This window comes from Chiloscyllium punctatum, chromosome 6 (assembly GCF_047496795.1).
Source record: "Chiloscyllium punctatum isolate Juve2018m chromosome 6, sChiPun1.3, whole genome shotgun sequence".
NCBI classification, from domain to species: domain Eukaryota; kingdom Metazoa; phylum Chordata; class Chondrichthyes; order Orectolobiformes; family Hemiscylliidae; genus Chiloscyllium; species Chiloscyllium punctatum.
The window spans coordinates 61,029,217-61,044,780 of record NC_092744.1 but is presented as its reverse complement, the minus strand read 5'-3'; the positions used below and the strand labels follow the sequence as shown (position 1 = coordinate 61,044,780).

The window sequence follows — 15,564 nt, the reverse complement described above, 5'->3', positions numbered from 1 at the left end:
GTTCCAACACTTGGCTAAACTATCCGGCATTCGATTATTCAAACATTCAATTATCCGACAAAATATTCCCCGTTTGTGTCGTCTGGATAATAGAGATTCCTCAGTATATGAAAGACCAGAATCGTTTTTCACAGCAAGATCAACAGTTTAAATTTCTTATTACATGGAAAATAACCAACACATAACTCTTCCCACTCTCAAGGTGGAAGCCCATTTTCAAGCTGTTACTATAAACTTAAATAGGTCATTTTTCTGTTACAAAAAGAAATCTTAGCAGACTGTATTTCAGCTCGAAAACAAAGGGGGAAGAGAGAGAGAAAGAAAAAGGGGAAAAAAGGTAGGAAGCAAGAGATAGAGTAGTTACAAATTGGACGTACAACTGTGGAGAAAGACATTTTCTATTGTTATAATTTAGAATAGAACACCACGTTTGTTGAGTCTAAGGTGCTCAAATTTTAAAATCGACTGATCTCAACCCTGGCCCTTGCCACTGTTTCAAAAGAGACAAAATAAATAGCTTTTTGATGCTGTTAATTTAGGTGTTTCTTGGCCATTCTTCCATCAGCACAAGTGAAGTGTTGGAGATTATGCACCAGCATCTTGTTAATAATAATATTTCATATTAAAAATTACAACCTGCTTGCTAGTTTGAAAGAGTCAAGTGCTTAATCAACATCATAAAAAAAATTCACAAAATTCAACACAAGACTTAATGGCTTCAACGAATATTTAAATTCATCTTGATGCAATTAAGTCAAAACATATACAACAAAAACTAAATTAAAGTGTTCCAAGTCACCAGTATTTAAAATTCTGAGAACTGAATAGTTAATTTGTGGGTGGCACGGTGGCACAGTGGTTAGCACTGCTGCCTCACAGCGCCAGAGACCTGGGTACAATTCCCATCTCAGGTGACTGACTGTGTGGAGTTTGCACATTCTCCCCGTGTCTGCGTGGGTTTCCTCCCACAGTCCAAAGATGTGCAGGTCAGGTGAAATGGCCATGCTAAATTGCCCGTAGTGTTAGGTAAGGGGTAAATATAGGGGTATGGGTGGGTTGTGCTTTGGCGGGTTGGTGTGGACTTGTAGGGCCAAAGGGCCTGTTTCCACACTGTAAGTAATCTAATCTAATCTTAACTATTTGAGTTATTGGATGTAGGTTTGCTCGCTGAGCTGGGAGGTTAGTTTTCATTTGAAAATGAGCAAGCAAACCTCCATCCAGAAACTCAACCTGAGCTACAAATCTTCTCAAAACTCGCTATTTGAGGTATAAACAATGAAAACAACTATTAATATTTGATAAAAGAGTTGACAAAATTAGATAACAAAAAACATTTCTTTGGTGCAAGGACCCAGAAGCAAAGCGGTATTGCCTTAAAAGTTGAATGCCACATTGCATGAATCAAATTAGAACAGAGTTTTTCACATTAAGGTTATATAAAATATTGGATAACCCCCCCAAAATTATGCGAATCCTACGCAAACTCAGATTTTGAAACTTTAGAATGGTAAATGTTTGTTAAGCAGTAGTACCAAGGGGACATGGAGCAAAGATGGAGGCTGGGGAAAAGGGTTGTGTGGGAGGGAATGGAGTTAAAATACCAGTCATTAAATATAATTTTGGAAGAAGCCAAATGGCCTACTCATGTTCTTATGCAAGTCATGATACTTCATAGATGGACATACAAAAAATTAGTCATATTTTAAGCCCAAAACACAACTAAATTTTAATGTGGACATTCATTTTCATTTGAAAATGAGCAAGCAAACCTAAATCCAGAACCTCAACCTGATCTACAAATCTTCTCAAAACTTGCTATTTGAGATATGAACAATGAAAGAAATCTATTAAATTTTTTCAGCACCGAGTAATCAAAAATGCCGATATTAGACATGTGAATCATCTTAGATGCAGAGAGATGCTTTCATTTGACTGAGAATCCAAAATTAGTAAATAAAAATAAAGGCATAAGAATAAATCCAACATGGAACTTATGAGAGATTTCTTTCATCCAGATATAAGAATGTGGAGCTTGCCATCATTTTGGAGTGGCTGAGGCAAACAGCCAACTTATATACAAGGGGAAATTAAGACAGTCACTTGAGGGAGAAAGAAATAGAAGAAAATGCTGATAAAGGTGACAAACTGCAGATTGGGAACTGACTCATGTGAAGCATAAATTCCAGCACAAATCAACTAGGCCAAATAGTTGGCATCTGTGCTGAAAAGTCTATGGAATATTTAGAGTTTTTAAATACCTATTCGGTCTAGCCACAGCTAAGACTAAATGGATACATGCCGGATTTCTTCCAGCAACCTAATGCAATAACCAACAATTTAAAACTATATACTACTAATGAGCAAAAACAGTTGATGCTAAGGTAGAAAACTCATTGGTGTTTATCAATACATAAATGGGAGGAACAAATATCTAAGAGGAATCTGCAGAGTGAAACTAAATGGAAGTCAGCTGCACTGGAAACCAGGTGGACAAGTATTGAATGGTCAAGAAATTGGGAGAGGAGAAGCACTAGAAATAGAGTGCCATGTTCAGGCAATTATGCTGCCCCGCCAATTTTGACCAAAGTCTGCTCAGTACCATGAGAAAAGATGAACCTATACTTCACAGCACTGAACAAGGACAGGTGAAAGCGCCAATGCAAGGCAACTTACACTGCTTCATTAATTAGTTCCTAATATGAATAATACCAAATGCGATATTAAAACTAAGATATCCCACACTGATGGCAATTGTTTAATTTAGACGTACAAGATAGAGTTAAAGAAAAAAATTCCAGTGCAACCAATTAGTAGTCACTTTCAGGAACATATATTCCTTTAAAAGGGCCTCAACCCCTGATTATGGTTCTACTGTAGTACGAACATTGCAGCAAAGATTGGAGGTCAACATTAGAGGCACAAACTAATTTTCTGCCAAACTAACCGGCATTAAATTCTGAGCATCTTTGCAATGGACAGTATCTTTTGATATCTCTTAAAGGACATCCTTTTTTAGTTTACTCTTTTGGTAAAACTGTTACTGTTTAATAGCATGACATAACAGCCTAGAAACGTTCTCAATTTTCTTAAAAGTATACTCTTCCACGGGATGACAAGGACAGCATTTATTGTGCCTTCGAGAAGGAGCTATAATCTCCAACTACTGCAGTCCTTGTGATGAAGTTACACTCAGTAGTATCAGGAAGAGAATTATAGAACTCTGACCCAGTAACAGTAATTTAGTTCCAAATCAGAATATTGTGATGCTTGGAGAGGAACTTGCAGCTGGTGGTGTTCTCATGCATCTGCTCCCTTGGCCTTCCACATGGTCAAGGTGGCAGGTTTGGAAAGTACTGTTGAACAAGCCTTGAGTGAGTTGCTGCAGTGCACCTTGTAGATGGCATATATTGGATGACCATATGATATAGGAGCAGAATTATGCCATTCTGCCAGGTATGACTCCAACCAGATGACTACATAATTGCTAATAACTAATTTGGTTGGGTGCGTTTCTATGGGTAGTCCTTATAGTTTTACAGGACAATCTAAAATAATTTAAGAGCTGAGTCTCAGGAATTTTATTGGTTGGTGAGAGAAACAGATGAAATATTGAGCAAATTCTGCCAGGCAAAGAAACATCAATTGAGATAAAAATGGAATTGTACAAAGTATATGCAAATAAGAGGGACACATGATCAACTGTGTGACCCTCATATCAGAGATGTGTTACTCTTCTGCTACACTTCTCATAGCAGATTCCTCTGCTGGAACCATGGATAACACCTCACATATACCTTTTATTTCTGATTACCACATCATTTTGACTGGCACTACTGATTTTGTCATATAAAATCTTCTCCTCTCTAGCCCATTACAAGACCTCTCCCTTTTAGTCTGGTCATGTCCTTTTTTACCTTGCTCTTTACTTGTTGAATAGCTGCTAATCGTTCAGATAGTCACTAATTCGGATGAGGAATCTAGGACAAGCTTCTTTATGCAGGTAGTAGTTAGAGTGAACAAACAGGCAGAAAACTAACCAACAGGATACATGAAATAGTAGTTGAAGTGGATAGCATTTGTACAATTTAAAGAGAGACAAACAAACAGTTAGAGTAGGCTATGCATTATCACTGACCAGTTGAACATGCAGCACCATCCATTCAACAGACTTCCATGCAATATCATCCAATTCTGATAAACGATTATCAACCTGAAAGGGTATTAACTGTGTTTCTCTCTCCACAGATGCTGTGCAATGCAAGTGTTTCTAGCAATTACTGAAAACAATCTACAAAAAATTATCACATGGAAGATAGAACCCCCAAAAGGAACAAACTATGAGTAGAGAATAGCAAGTTACTGCAAAGTAATAAGAAATTGGCAGAAACATCGTTCAGTGCTTGCAAAAGAGAAATTTGGAAGAAATTGACTAATGGAAGAATGAGATATATTCTAAAACAACAAAGGATAATTTAATTAAGATGAAGGGAGACCATATACTGGAATAATTTCCAGCATCCCAAGTGAAATCAAGCAAAAATTGTGGAATGGATAGAAACTGTACTGATGTTTTCATTGAGAACGAAAGACTGTAGAGGTTATAGACACAGTTGTTGATCAAATATTGATTTTCAGAAAAGTAGAGATTTAAGTTAGGAAATTGCAGTTCAGTTAATAGAATTGGTGTGTTTAGAGAAAACTTTGGCATACGTGAAATGTTAAAATATCTGGTCTTACTTAAACACATAATTCATGAAAGATTATATCAATAAATGCATACATAAAATGGGTTAGAATTATAAAAGCCTTCAATTTTCAAAGAAGAGGCCCACCCATCTGTTCACCCCTTCAAGTTTGAATTGATCATGAGAAATGCACCATGGAAGTTGTCATCTCTGTAAACCAACATCAGGAGTGCACCGTAAACAGACAGAAAATGAGTGGGGTCCTTTGTTTCAAGAAAAAGGAGAGAATGAATCATGACCAATGTAATGTATGCTTCTTTCTAATGAAATTATGATATCTTGTGCTGGGGTCAATTCTGTTTTGGAAGGTTCTGAGATTTTTTCCAGGGTTACTTTTGACTTTAAGGAAGCAACTTTCTGATTTTCAGTGGCTCATTTCTCATGCTCACTAATTTATTAGATGATGCAGTCAAGATATAACTGGACCTTCTGTATTTGTACTGATGTGTGTGCTATTTGAACTTGCACAGAAGCAGAAAGAGATTCATCAATGTCATTAATAATTACCAAAGCTTTTTAAAGCGTAAAACCACATCAACAAACATGGAAAACATTAATTTTTTGGACAACACAGTATTTAAAATTGGAAACAGGCATTTGTCAGAAGTTCTTTCAAACTAATACCTTTATATACACATACACACAAATTATTCTGAGCACATCTACCTACAACCAACTAACACATTTCCTTCACATTTGCACAAGGCTAGAACATTTTAACCAGGCAGTTACTACACTACATCACATTCTTGCTCCACATGGTAACAGGACTCAAGCAAACTAAAGCAAGAGATTCTACATCTATTTGCAAGGAATTAGTAAAAGCAAATTACTGCGAATGCTGGAATCTGAAACCAAAAGAGAAAATGCTGGAAAATCTCAGCAGGCCTGGCAGCATCTGTAAGGAGAGAAAAGAGCTGACGTTTCAAGTCTAACTGACCCTTTGTCAAAGGGTCAGTTAGACACGAAATGTCAGCTCTTTTCTCTCCTTACAGATGCTGCCAGACCTGTTGAGATTTTCCAGCATTTTCTCTTTTGGGTGCAAGGAATTAGTTACTTTCAGTGATTCCATGCCTTCCTGGTTGTCAACTGATAATTCCACTTGTCTTCTCATCCGTGGCCACTTTTGCTCTCCACCACCTCCCACCATTCTCCAGCCTCAGCCTCTACCCAACAACCCTGGCAAACCTCTCACCAAAAAGTACTTGCTTTGGATGTAGATTTGCTCACTGAGCTGGAAGGTTAGATTTCAGATGTTTCATCACTACACTAGGTAACATTATCAGAAAGCCTCTGGATGAAGCACTGGTGACATGGCCCGCTTTCTATTTATGTGTTTAGGTTTCCTTGGGTTGATGATGTCATTTCCTGTGGTGACACTATTTCCTGTTCTTTTTAGCAGGAGGTGGTGAATGGGATCCAAGTCAATGTACTTGTTGATACAGTTCCGGTTGGAATGGCATGCTTCTAGGAATTCTCATGCATGTCTCTGTTTGGTTTGTGCTGAAAATGTGTTGCTGGAAAAGCGCAGCAGGTCAGGCAGCATCCAAGGAACAGGAGAATCGACGTTTCGGGCATAAGCCCTTCTTATGCCAGAAACGTCGATTCTCCTGTTCCTCGGATGCTGCCTGACCTGCTGCGCTTTTCCAGCAACACATTTTCAGCTCTGATCTCCAGCATCTGCAGTCCTCACTTTCTCCTCTGTTTGGCTTGTCCTGGGATGGATGTATTGTCCCAGTCGAAGTGGTGTCCTTCCTCATCTGTATGTAAGATACTAGTGAGTGGTTCGTTTCATTTTGTGGCTAGTTGCTGTTCATGTATCCTGGTGTTTAGTTTTCTGCCGTCTGTCACATTTCTTGCAAGATATTTTGTAAATGACATGAGTTTGCTTGTCTATACAAGGTCTTTCAAGTTCATTAGCTGCTGTTTTAAGCGTGTTGGTGGGTTTGTGGGCTACCATGATGTGTTGGTGGGTTTGTGGGCTACCATGATGCCAAGAGGTCTAAGTAGTCTGGCAGTCATTTCTGAGATGTCTTTGATGCAGGGGAGAGTGGCTAGGGTTTCTGGGCGTGTTTTGTCTGCTAGTGTGGATTTGTTGCTGAGAAATCGGCAGACTGTGTTCATCGGATACCCATTCTTTGCACCTGCACAGCGTATTCAAAAAGAATGGCACCCAAAAAACATACAGTCTGCCAGTTTCTCAGGAACAAACTCCAACAAGCAGACAAAACACATCCAGAAACCCTAGCCACTCTCCCTTACATCAAAGACATTTCAGAACTGACTGCCAGACTATTCAGACCCCTTGGCATCATGGTAGCCCACAAACCCACCAACACACTAAAACAGCAGCTAATTAACTTGAAAGACCCTATACAGACACCAAGCAAAACTAATGTTATTTACAAGATACCTTACAAGAACTGTAACAAACACTACATTGAACAAAACAGGCAGAAAACTAACCACCAGGATACATGAACATCAACTAGCCACAAAAAGACATGACCCACTCTCACTAGTATCCTTACATACAGATGAGGAATGACACCACTTCGACTGGGACAAAAAATCCATCCTAGGACAAGCCAAACAGAGACATGCATGAGAGTTCCTAGAAGCGTGGCATTCCAACCAGAACACTCTCAACAAACACATTGACTTCAACCCCATTTACCTCTCTCCCCCCCCACCCCCAAAAAAAAGAAAATTAAGAAATTATATCACCACAGGAAATGACATCACCAACCCAAGGAAACCTAAACACAAACAGAAAGCAGGCTATACCACCAGTGCTTCATCCGGAGGCTCACTGATGATGTTACCTCTTATGGTGATGAAACGTCTGAAAATGAACCTTCCAGTTCAGCAAGCAAACCTACATCAAGAACCTCAACCTGAGCTACAAATCTTCCGTAAACTCACTAGTACTTACATTGTTAAACCTCTTGTTGCTGACCTATCACAGGTTGTTTTATTTCCACATTCCCCGCTGACAGGTTCACTAATGAACCTATGAGCAGCAAGCTTGAGACAGAAACAGTCTTTGAACAGATGAGCGGCTTCTCAATGTCAAGTGCATGTGTAAATTGTAGAGGTAGCATGAATGTGACAGCAGTGCCTCACAGGCTGTTCAACAAAATATATTATAGATCATAAACAGGTTATCAAAATGGCTAATTAAATGGCTAAATCAAACAAGTGCTGTAATTTTAAACAGGAACTATCAAATGAGTTCTACTGTCAAAATAATTCCATCAGATCCTTCATTCACTGATTGCTTCCTAAAAATCACCATTCCTTACCAACATTAAAAAGTGAGTTAAATACAGTGGAAGAATGTACAACAGTATTGGTTTAAGTGACATTTATCAAGCCTACCCACCATATACATGAGGATGTCTCTTATCATCACCATTGCAGTCTGATGGTCATTCCATGCTTGATTTAAGGTCTGTAGAAAATTATTATTTAACGAGTTTAACACATCTTCCCGTACCTGAAAAAGAAATATGCAGTTAGTTTTTATGGGTAATGTTTTGATGAGCATCCATAAGTAAAACTACTGATAACCAACGGTAATACTGCAGACAGACACTGGGCCAAAAACAATCTCCTTTTACCTTCCAGAATTTACCAATAAAGGGAAATGATTGTAAACACTTATTCCTCCAAACAGAATTATTCAGTGATTAAGCAAAATTTTATTTGTTTACATAATCTATTAACTATGAAATCATGACAAACTTAAATTCCACTTCTAAAACATCCCACGCACTTACTTAAAAAAACCGTTTCTCAAGGGCACATACCTTATTGATCAGATGTTCAGTTACAACTTCTCTCAGTCCAGTATATAGTTTCTCACCATGCTTATGTAATACCATTGTATATGCATTTCTGTAGAGTTCCTCAAAGCTGAGCCCACTATTATTTTTGCGCTGAATCTCTTGGATGGCATTCTTTAGTAAATCCCAGATACTATTTACATACTTCTCATCCATAGTCATCTGCAAGAGAAAATATACAAATTTAACATTTTGTCAAATCAGGTTGTCAGTTTTGAAACTTTGAATAATAATTAGCTACAAGCTATGAAAAACATTCCTAAGATCAGAACTTTTTCTGATCTCAGCTATGTTAACAAAGGCTACGCTAACACTTCATTTGCTGCAAAAGTATAATGAGCCAGTGGAAGAAGGGGGTGCTCAGGACAGGCAGGATAATTATAATTAGCCCTTATATACCTGTAGCAGCCAGCTCCTAATTCATCACTCAAGTGATCACTCGGGTTATGCAATGGTGATCCATCTCAAAAACTAAAGGTTGTCATTTTCCAAAGTACTGAATGTGCTATAAGCAAGATGTACCAAGAGCCATAAGTCCAAATTGCTGGGGTAACTATGCTCATCCAAACATACTAGTGCCATTAGATCAATTCTTTGCTTACCATAGCTATTTGGTTTCTATTTTCAGAAACGAGATAACTGGTGATAAAAGTTGCATTATATTAAAAGGTTAAGACATTTCAAAGAAATGTTATCATACAGTAGTGCACACCACGCCACATAAAATGATAGTAAGAAAAGGTAACTAGAAGCTTGGTCAGAATCAAGTTTTAAAACATATCCTGGAGAGGTAGAAGCAGAGGGGTTTGGGCAGAGAACACGAGAGTTTAAAGCCTAGGCACCTGAAGATACAATTCTGTATTGTTTCACAACGAAAATTGAATCCGTACAGGAAGCCAGATTGGATTACAGAAAATCAAGTGCTGGAGGACATTAAGAGTCAGTGAGGTGCTCAGCTATGAAGGGAGGAGAAGTTTAAAAATCAAATTGTTGCCAAAAAAGGAGATGAGTAAGTGAGACTTAATGCAAACTTCAGATACGTTTGAATGTATAAAAAAAACACAAGGAGGTGGTCAGCCAGGAGGGCATTAGAAAAAGTGATACAATGGATTTTTTTTTCAGTTCTTTTGCTGAATATGGGTATCACTATATAGTCCAGCATTTATATCCCATCCCTAATTCTTAATCACCCTCGAGCAAATGATGGCGGTGAGCTGCTTTCTTGAACTGCTGCAGTCCATCTATAGATCCACCAACAATGCTATAAGAAGAAAGGGTGCTCTAATACTAGAACTTTGGCTCAGCAGCAGTGGAAAAAAATAGCAGTATAGTCGTAAGTCAGTATGGTGTATGACTTGGAGAGATACCTGAAGGTACAGGGGTTCTCACGCAACTGCTGCCCTTTTCCTTCTGATCTCTAAGGTCACAGGTTGGAAGGCATTTTTGAAGGAGCCCTCTGCAGTGCATTTTGAAGATAGTTTCACACGACTGCATTGAAAATGGTGTGCAATCAAGTAAGTTGCTTTATAGATGGTATAAAGCTCAAGTATCATTGGAGCTGCACTCATCCAGGCAACTGGACTTGTGCCTTGTTCTTGACTTTGAGAAGTCAAAACAAGAGTTACTTGCTGCAAACTTCCCAGCCTCTAATGTCCTAATTTAGCCATAATATTTATGTGGTTAGTTCATGATAACTAACTCAGGATTTGGATAATGAGTGAGTCAGCAATGGTTACGCTGAAATGGAGATGCTATTATTCTCTTGATTGAGATGCTCATTGCACCCCACACATGCCAGACAAATGTCACTTGGCATTTATCAGCCCAAGCCTAATGTAGAGTAGTCCAAATCTTGTTGCATATGGACAAAATTTGCTTAATTATCTGAAAATTCACAACGGACGATGAACATTGTGCAACTTTCAGTGAACGTTCCCATTTCGAATTTAGGATTGAGGGAAGATACGAACTCCTGCAGCGATACTCTGGAAGTGAGATGATTGATCTGCAACAACCAAAAGTATCTCCTTTTGTCGATGTAGGACACCAACCATTGAGGAGTTCCCACCCAAAGTGCTCCTTAATGACAGTCAACCAAAACTGCCTCGATGTCAGGTTTGCAGCAAGTAACTCATGTTTTGACTTCTCAAAGCATCACTCTCACCTCAACTCTCTTCAGGTCTGCTCATCAGTTCTGATGAAGAGTCATCAGACTCAAAATATTAACTCTGCTTTCTCTCCACAGATGCTGCCTGACCTACTGAGTTTCTCACCTCAACTCTGTTCAGCTGTTATGTCTGTGTTTATATCAAGGTTGTCATGAGATCAGGAGCAGATTGGTCTTAGATGAACACAACTGAGCATCAGTAAGCAGATTACTGCTGAGTAATGGTACTTGATAGAATTGTTGACAATCCTTCCATCAATGTGTTGACAGAGTGTACAGGGATGATGTATTAATTTATCCTTACTGTTGGTGGACGAATACAGTTGGGCAATTTTCTACATTACTGCAAAGATGTCAATTTCAGAATTGTACTAGAATAGCTTGGTTAGGGTCGAGACTTGTTGTAGAACACATCTCTTTAATATCAAATTAGGGGTGGCTCAGTGGTTAGCACTGCTACCTCACAGCTCCAGGGACCCAGGTTTGATTCCTGCCTTGGGCGACAGTGTGTTTCCTCCCACAACCCAAAGATGCGCAGGTCAGGTGAATTGGCCATGCCAAATTATCCATAATGTTAGGTGCATTAGTCAGGGAAAAATATAGGATAGGGGAATGGGTCTGGACGTTTTACTCTTCGGAGGGTGTGGACTTGTTGGGCCGAAAGGCCTCTTTCCATATTGTAGGGAATCTAATCTAATCATTGCTAATTCCATAGCCTTTGTAGCATCCAGTGCCTTCGGCTATTTCTTGATATCACATGGAATTAATCAAATAGGCTATCCATTGAAGTGTTAACTGTAAACTTGAACTGTCTATGCCTTCATTCAACTCTCAAAGAGGGCCCTCTATAGATCCCCAAGAACCACCATTTGTCACAGTCTGCCAATCAGAATAGATTTGCTTTACCTCAAAACTACATGTATTCAAAATAACTTTCAATTCACGTTCATGGTTGAATCCAAATCAGTAAACTTAAAATTTTCCTCTTTTTTTTTGTGTTGACCTTACTAAATGCCTTCTGGTAGCTTGTGATGTACAATTCTTTATCCTTAATGACCTCAAAATGTTAATTAGATATGACTAAACTTACACCGACTTCACACTCCACAATCCACAGACTGATCAGTCATCGAGCACAGATACAGACCCTTTGATCCTACTTATCCATGCTGACCAAGTTTCCTAAACTAACTTGTCCTATTTGCCAGAGTTTGTCCTCTGAACTTTTCCTATGCATACACCTGTCCAAATGTATTTTAAATATTGTGATTTTGCCTGTATCTACAACTTCCTCAGGCCACATATAAACCACCTTCTGTGAGAAAAATGATCTAACTGCATCTGCTACTCTTTTGTCCGTCTACTAGAAATCATTTACTTCTGTGCTATCAGCAAATGTTGATATTGTGTTTGTAAAAATTCCAAATAAATAATGAATGTAGGGAACAAAAGGTGATTCAATACTGCTTCTGGAGATGTGACACTTCAGTTCTGTTTCCAATTTGTGTTAAATCCAGAGTCACCTGCCATTAAAAAGTTAAGGAAACTTCTGCTAAATACTTCTCTTGATACAGATGCTGCTGCACCTGAGTTTTTCCAAGTCTCTGTTTTTAATTTAGATTTGCAGCATCCACAGTATATTTTGTTTTTATTTTATGCATCTAACTCTGTTTCCCCTTACATAGTGGATCTGACATTTTTTTTAAAATGGCAGGCTCATGAGATATCTTACTGATGGTTTCTGAAAAATCTTGTACACTTCGCCACTACACTACTACCTCCCATTAATGTCTTTGGAATACTAATCCAGACCATCAGGGTAATGTTCTGTGGACAGGAATCTGAATTCTACTACGACAGATGTCATGTAACCATTGTTCATTGTCATATAAATGAGGGAAGGAAATCAGTCATCCCTCCCTGATCTGGCCTATATATGACTCCAGATAATTGAAATGTGGTTGACTCTTAACTGCCCTCTGAAATGCACAAGAAAACCACTCAATTCAAAGGCAATTAAATATGTGCAAAAATGCTGGCCCAGTAAGAGATGCCTACATCACATTAATGAATTTAAATAAAAACATTTTTTGAAGAGGTGACCAGACACTTAGAGAAGGTCAAGGTGTTTGATGCAGTCTACTTGGATTTCAGCAAGGCTTTGATAAGATTCTGCATGGAAGACATATATCAAAGGTAAAAGCCCAGGGGATCCAAGGAAATTTGACAAATGTGTTGAGTAGCAGGAAGCAGGGGCAATAATTGTGAGCATTTCTCTGAACAGATGTGCATTCCAGTTTTGGGGCCCTTGCTGTTTGTCTGGAGGGTTGGTCAGTAAGTTCATAAATGATACAAAAAAAATCAGTGGGGTGGTAAATAATCAAGAGGATAGCTTGGATTACAGCAGTCAGTCCCAATCATTTTGCACTCAGCACAGACTGCAGTAACTTACCCACAACTAATTTAGGATTGATAGGTCTGCAGTTAACTGTTTTCTCTCTCTTGCCTTCTTTAAATCAAGGAGTCAATGTGCAATTTTCTGAAGTGATTCTGAAATCATGCATATTTTAAAAATTTGTTTAAACACCATGCAAGAATAGGAACTGCGTACTACGTGGAAGAATGCTAAACATTAATAATGTACTGAAGTGTAAGCTGGCAGTGCATTAGAGTTTGAATGTTTAACTACTGTTAAATATCCAATGTTGGGCTTTATAGATAAATCAAGATGAGGATATCTTGTCTCCCGTCATGTGCATCTATAATTTGTTTTTGTCTAACTTCACATCAATTTCAATGGTGTAAAAAAAAGTGCAAATGTGACACTTGAAATGTGGGTACCTAAATGGGGAGACAGTAGCATAGTTGTAATGTTACTGGACTCGTATTCCAAAACTCTGAAGATATGGATATGGATTAAAGCCCCACCACAGCAACTGGTAAAGTTCAAATTCAATTAATAAATGTGGAATATAGAGGTCATGGCTGTAATCAAAACTATGACAAATATTGTCAACAGGCATGAACCTGGAAAAGGACAGCAGCTCAGACCAGCTGAGGAGTCTCAGCACCCCTTTGTTTTAACACACTACCCCCAAGATTGGAACAGTTACATTTTCCTTTTTCTTAAGGCATCACATTTCAATTAAACTTAGAGCAAATGCCAAGATTTTCTTGATGGTTACAACGGAGTTTTAGTGCCTCCTAGCATTTTTAAATTTTATTTTTAAAAACTGTGACAAGAATATTAAAAATGAAGGGCCGGTTAACTCAGCTGCTGCACAACTGGTTTGTGATGCACAGTGACATCAAAAGCTGGTTCAATTCTCACACCGGTTGACATTATCAGGAAGGGCCTGCTTTCTCAACTCTGCCACTCACCTGAGGTGTGGTAACCCTCAGATTAAATTTACCATCAGTTGTCTCTGACTAAAGGGAGAACAGCCCTATGGTCTTCTGGAACTACGGCAACTTGATTATTCGGCTTCTAATGAATCTTTAGTAGCAATAAAAACTGTTTAGGTAAGGAAAGTAGCGTATATATGTTAAGGAACAGCAAAGAAGGTTGGGGTTGGAAAGAAATTACCTTCAGTGCTCAAAATCCAAATGATTTAAATGGAAATTATAAAGAGAGATCAAAAAAAAACACAGCAAAATAATGAGATTATTTCCACAAGACGAAAACCAATTCTAGTAGTAATGACAATTGATTTCTAGATTTTATACAGAATTTTCAAGAACATAATTTAAAATTGAGAACAGGTCACACTAAACTTAATGATGAACAACAAATCAGAATTTTATTGAACTTGGAGCTGGTTTGCGATTCTCCCTTCTTGAAATTGAAGTTGTTAACTTCAAAAAGCAACAAAAGGAATGAGAAATAAATTGATCACAGTTAACTGAACTAAACTACTAATGATAAATCTACAGACAAAAAAGTGTGAAGCATTAATTATGTTTAGTAAATTACAAGAACGACACATACTCCTAAACACTAAAGCGCCACTTCAGTAGCTAAGCAACCATAGTAATTACTTACAATAAGAGTTCATAACTAATTGAATAGCTTTAGACAACAAAAAGTGGAAATCCAACATTGGTATTTAGTTAAAGATAGCCAAAATTAACAAAAGTATAACATCTTTTGCGAAGTTTTACAAAATGTAAAGTTGTATCAGAAGAACAGTTGAGGGAACAGTTGTGACTTTTCAAAATGGGTGCAGACAATATGATAACAGATTTCAAGAACATGCTAATCCAGGTCTTTATTTCGATTTTACAAAGAAGGAAGACAAAATAACAATGATCTCTTCTCTAGAATTTAGAAGGTTAAGGGATGACCTGATCAAAGTCTTCAAAATATCAAGAGGAACAGACAGAATATATAAAGATAAACCATTTCCACTGACTGGGGACTCTGGAACCACTGGGCATAGTCTAAACATTAGAGCTAGACAGTTCAGGAGCGCTTCTACACAGAAAGGGTTGTAGGAGTTTCGAACTCTCTTCCACAAATTGCAGTTAATTCTAAAATCAGTTGTTACTTTTCAATGTGAGATAGATAAATGTTTGTTCAAAAGTATTAAAGAATATGGGCCATAGGCAGGTATATGGAGTTAGGCCACAAATCAGCCATGATCTCAGTTAATGGCAGAACAGTCAAATAGTCTTTTACAGCTCCCATATACAACAGAATTTAAAAATAAAGAGAGAGAAAATAGAATTTTTCATAATTTCTCAATGTCTTCTACATTCAGGAATTAGGTCATTGAAGTTTAATGTTTAATTTTCCTATCCAATG

General features: G+C 38.0%; 1 protein-coding gene across 1 annotated transcript in view; it reads right to left on the bottom strand.

Moving 5' to 3' along the window:
* The window catches only part of cul3b (cullin 3b), a 60,975-nt gene that overhangs the window by 30,006 nt on the left and 15,405 nt on the right, over nucleotides 1-15,564 (bottom strand). The window contains exons 2-3 of the mRNA XM_072572758.1: nucleotides 8,558-8,755; nucleotides 8,131-8,244 (exon numbers count right to left, since the gene is read on the bottom strand). Coding sequence (XP_072428859.1) covers nucleotides 8,131-8,244; nucleotides 8,558-8,755 — 312 coding nt within the window. The remainder of the gene's footprint in view (nucleotides 1-8,130; nucleotides 8,245-8,557; nucleotides 8,756-15,564) is intronic.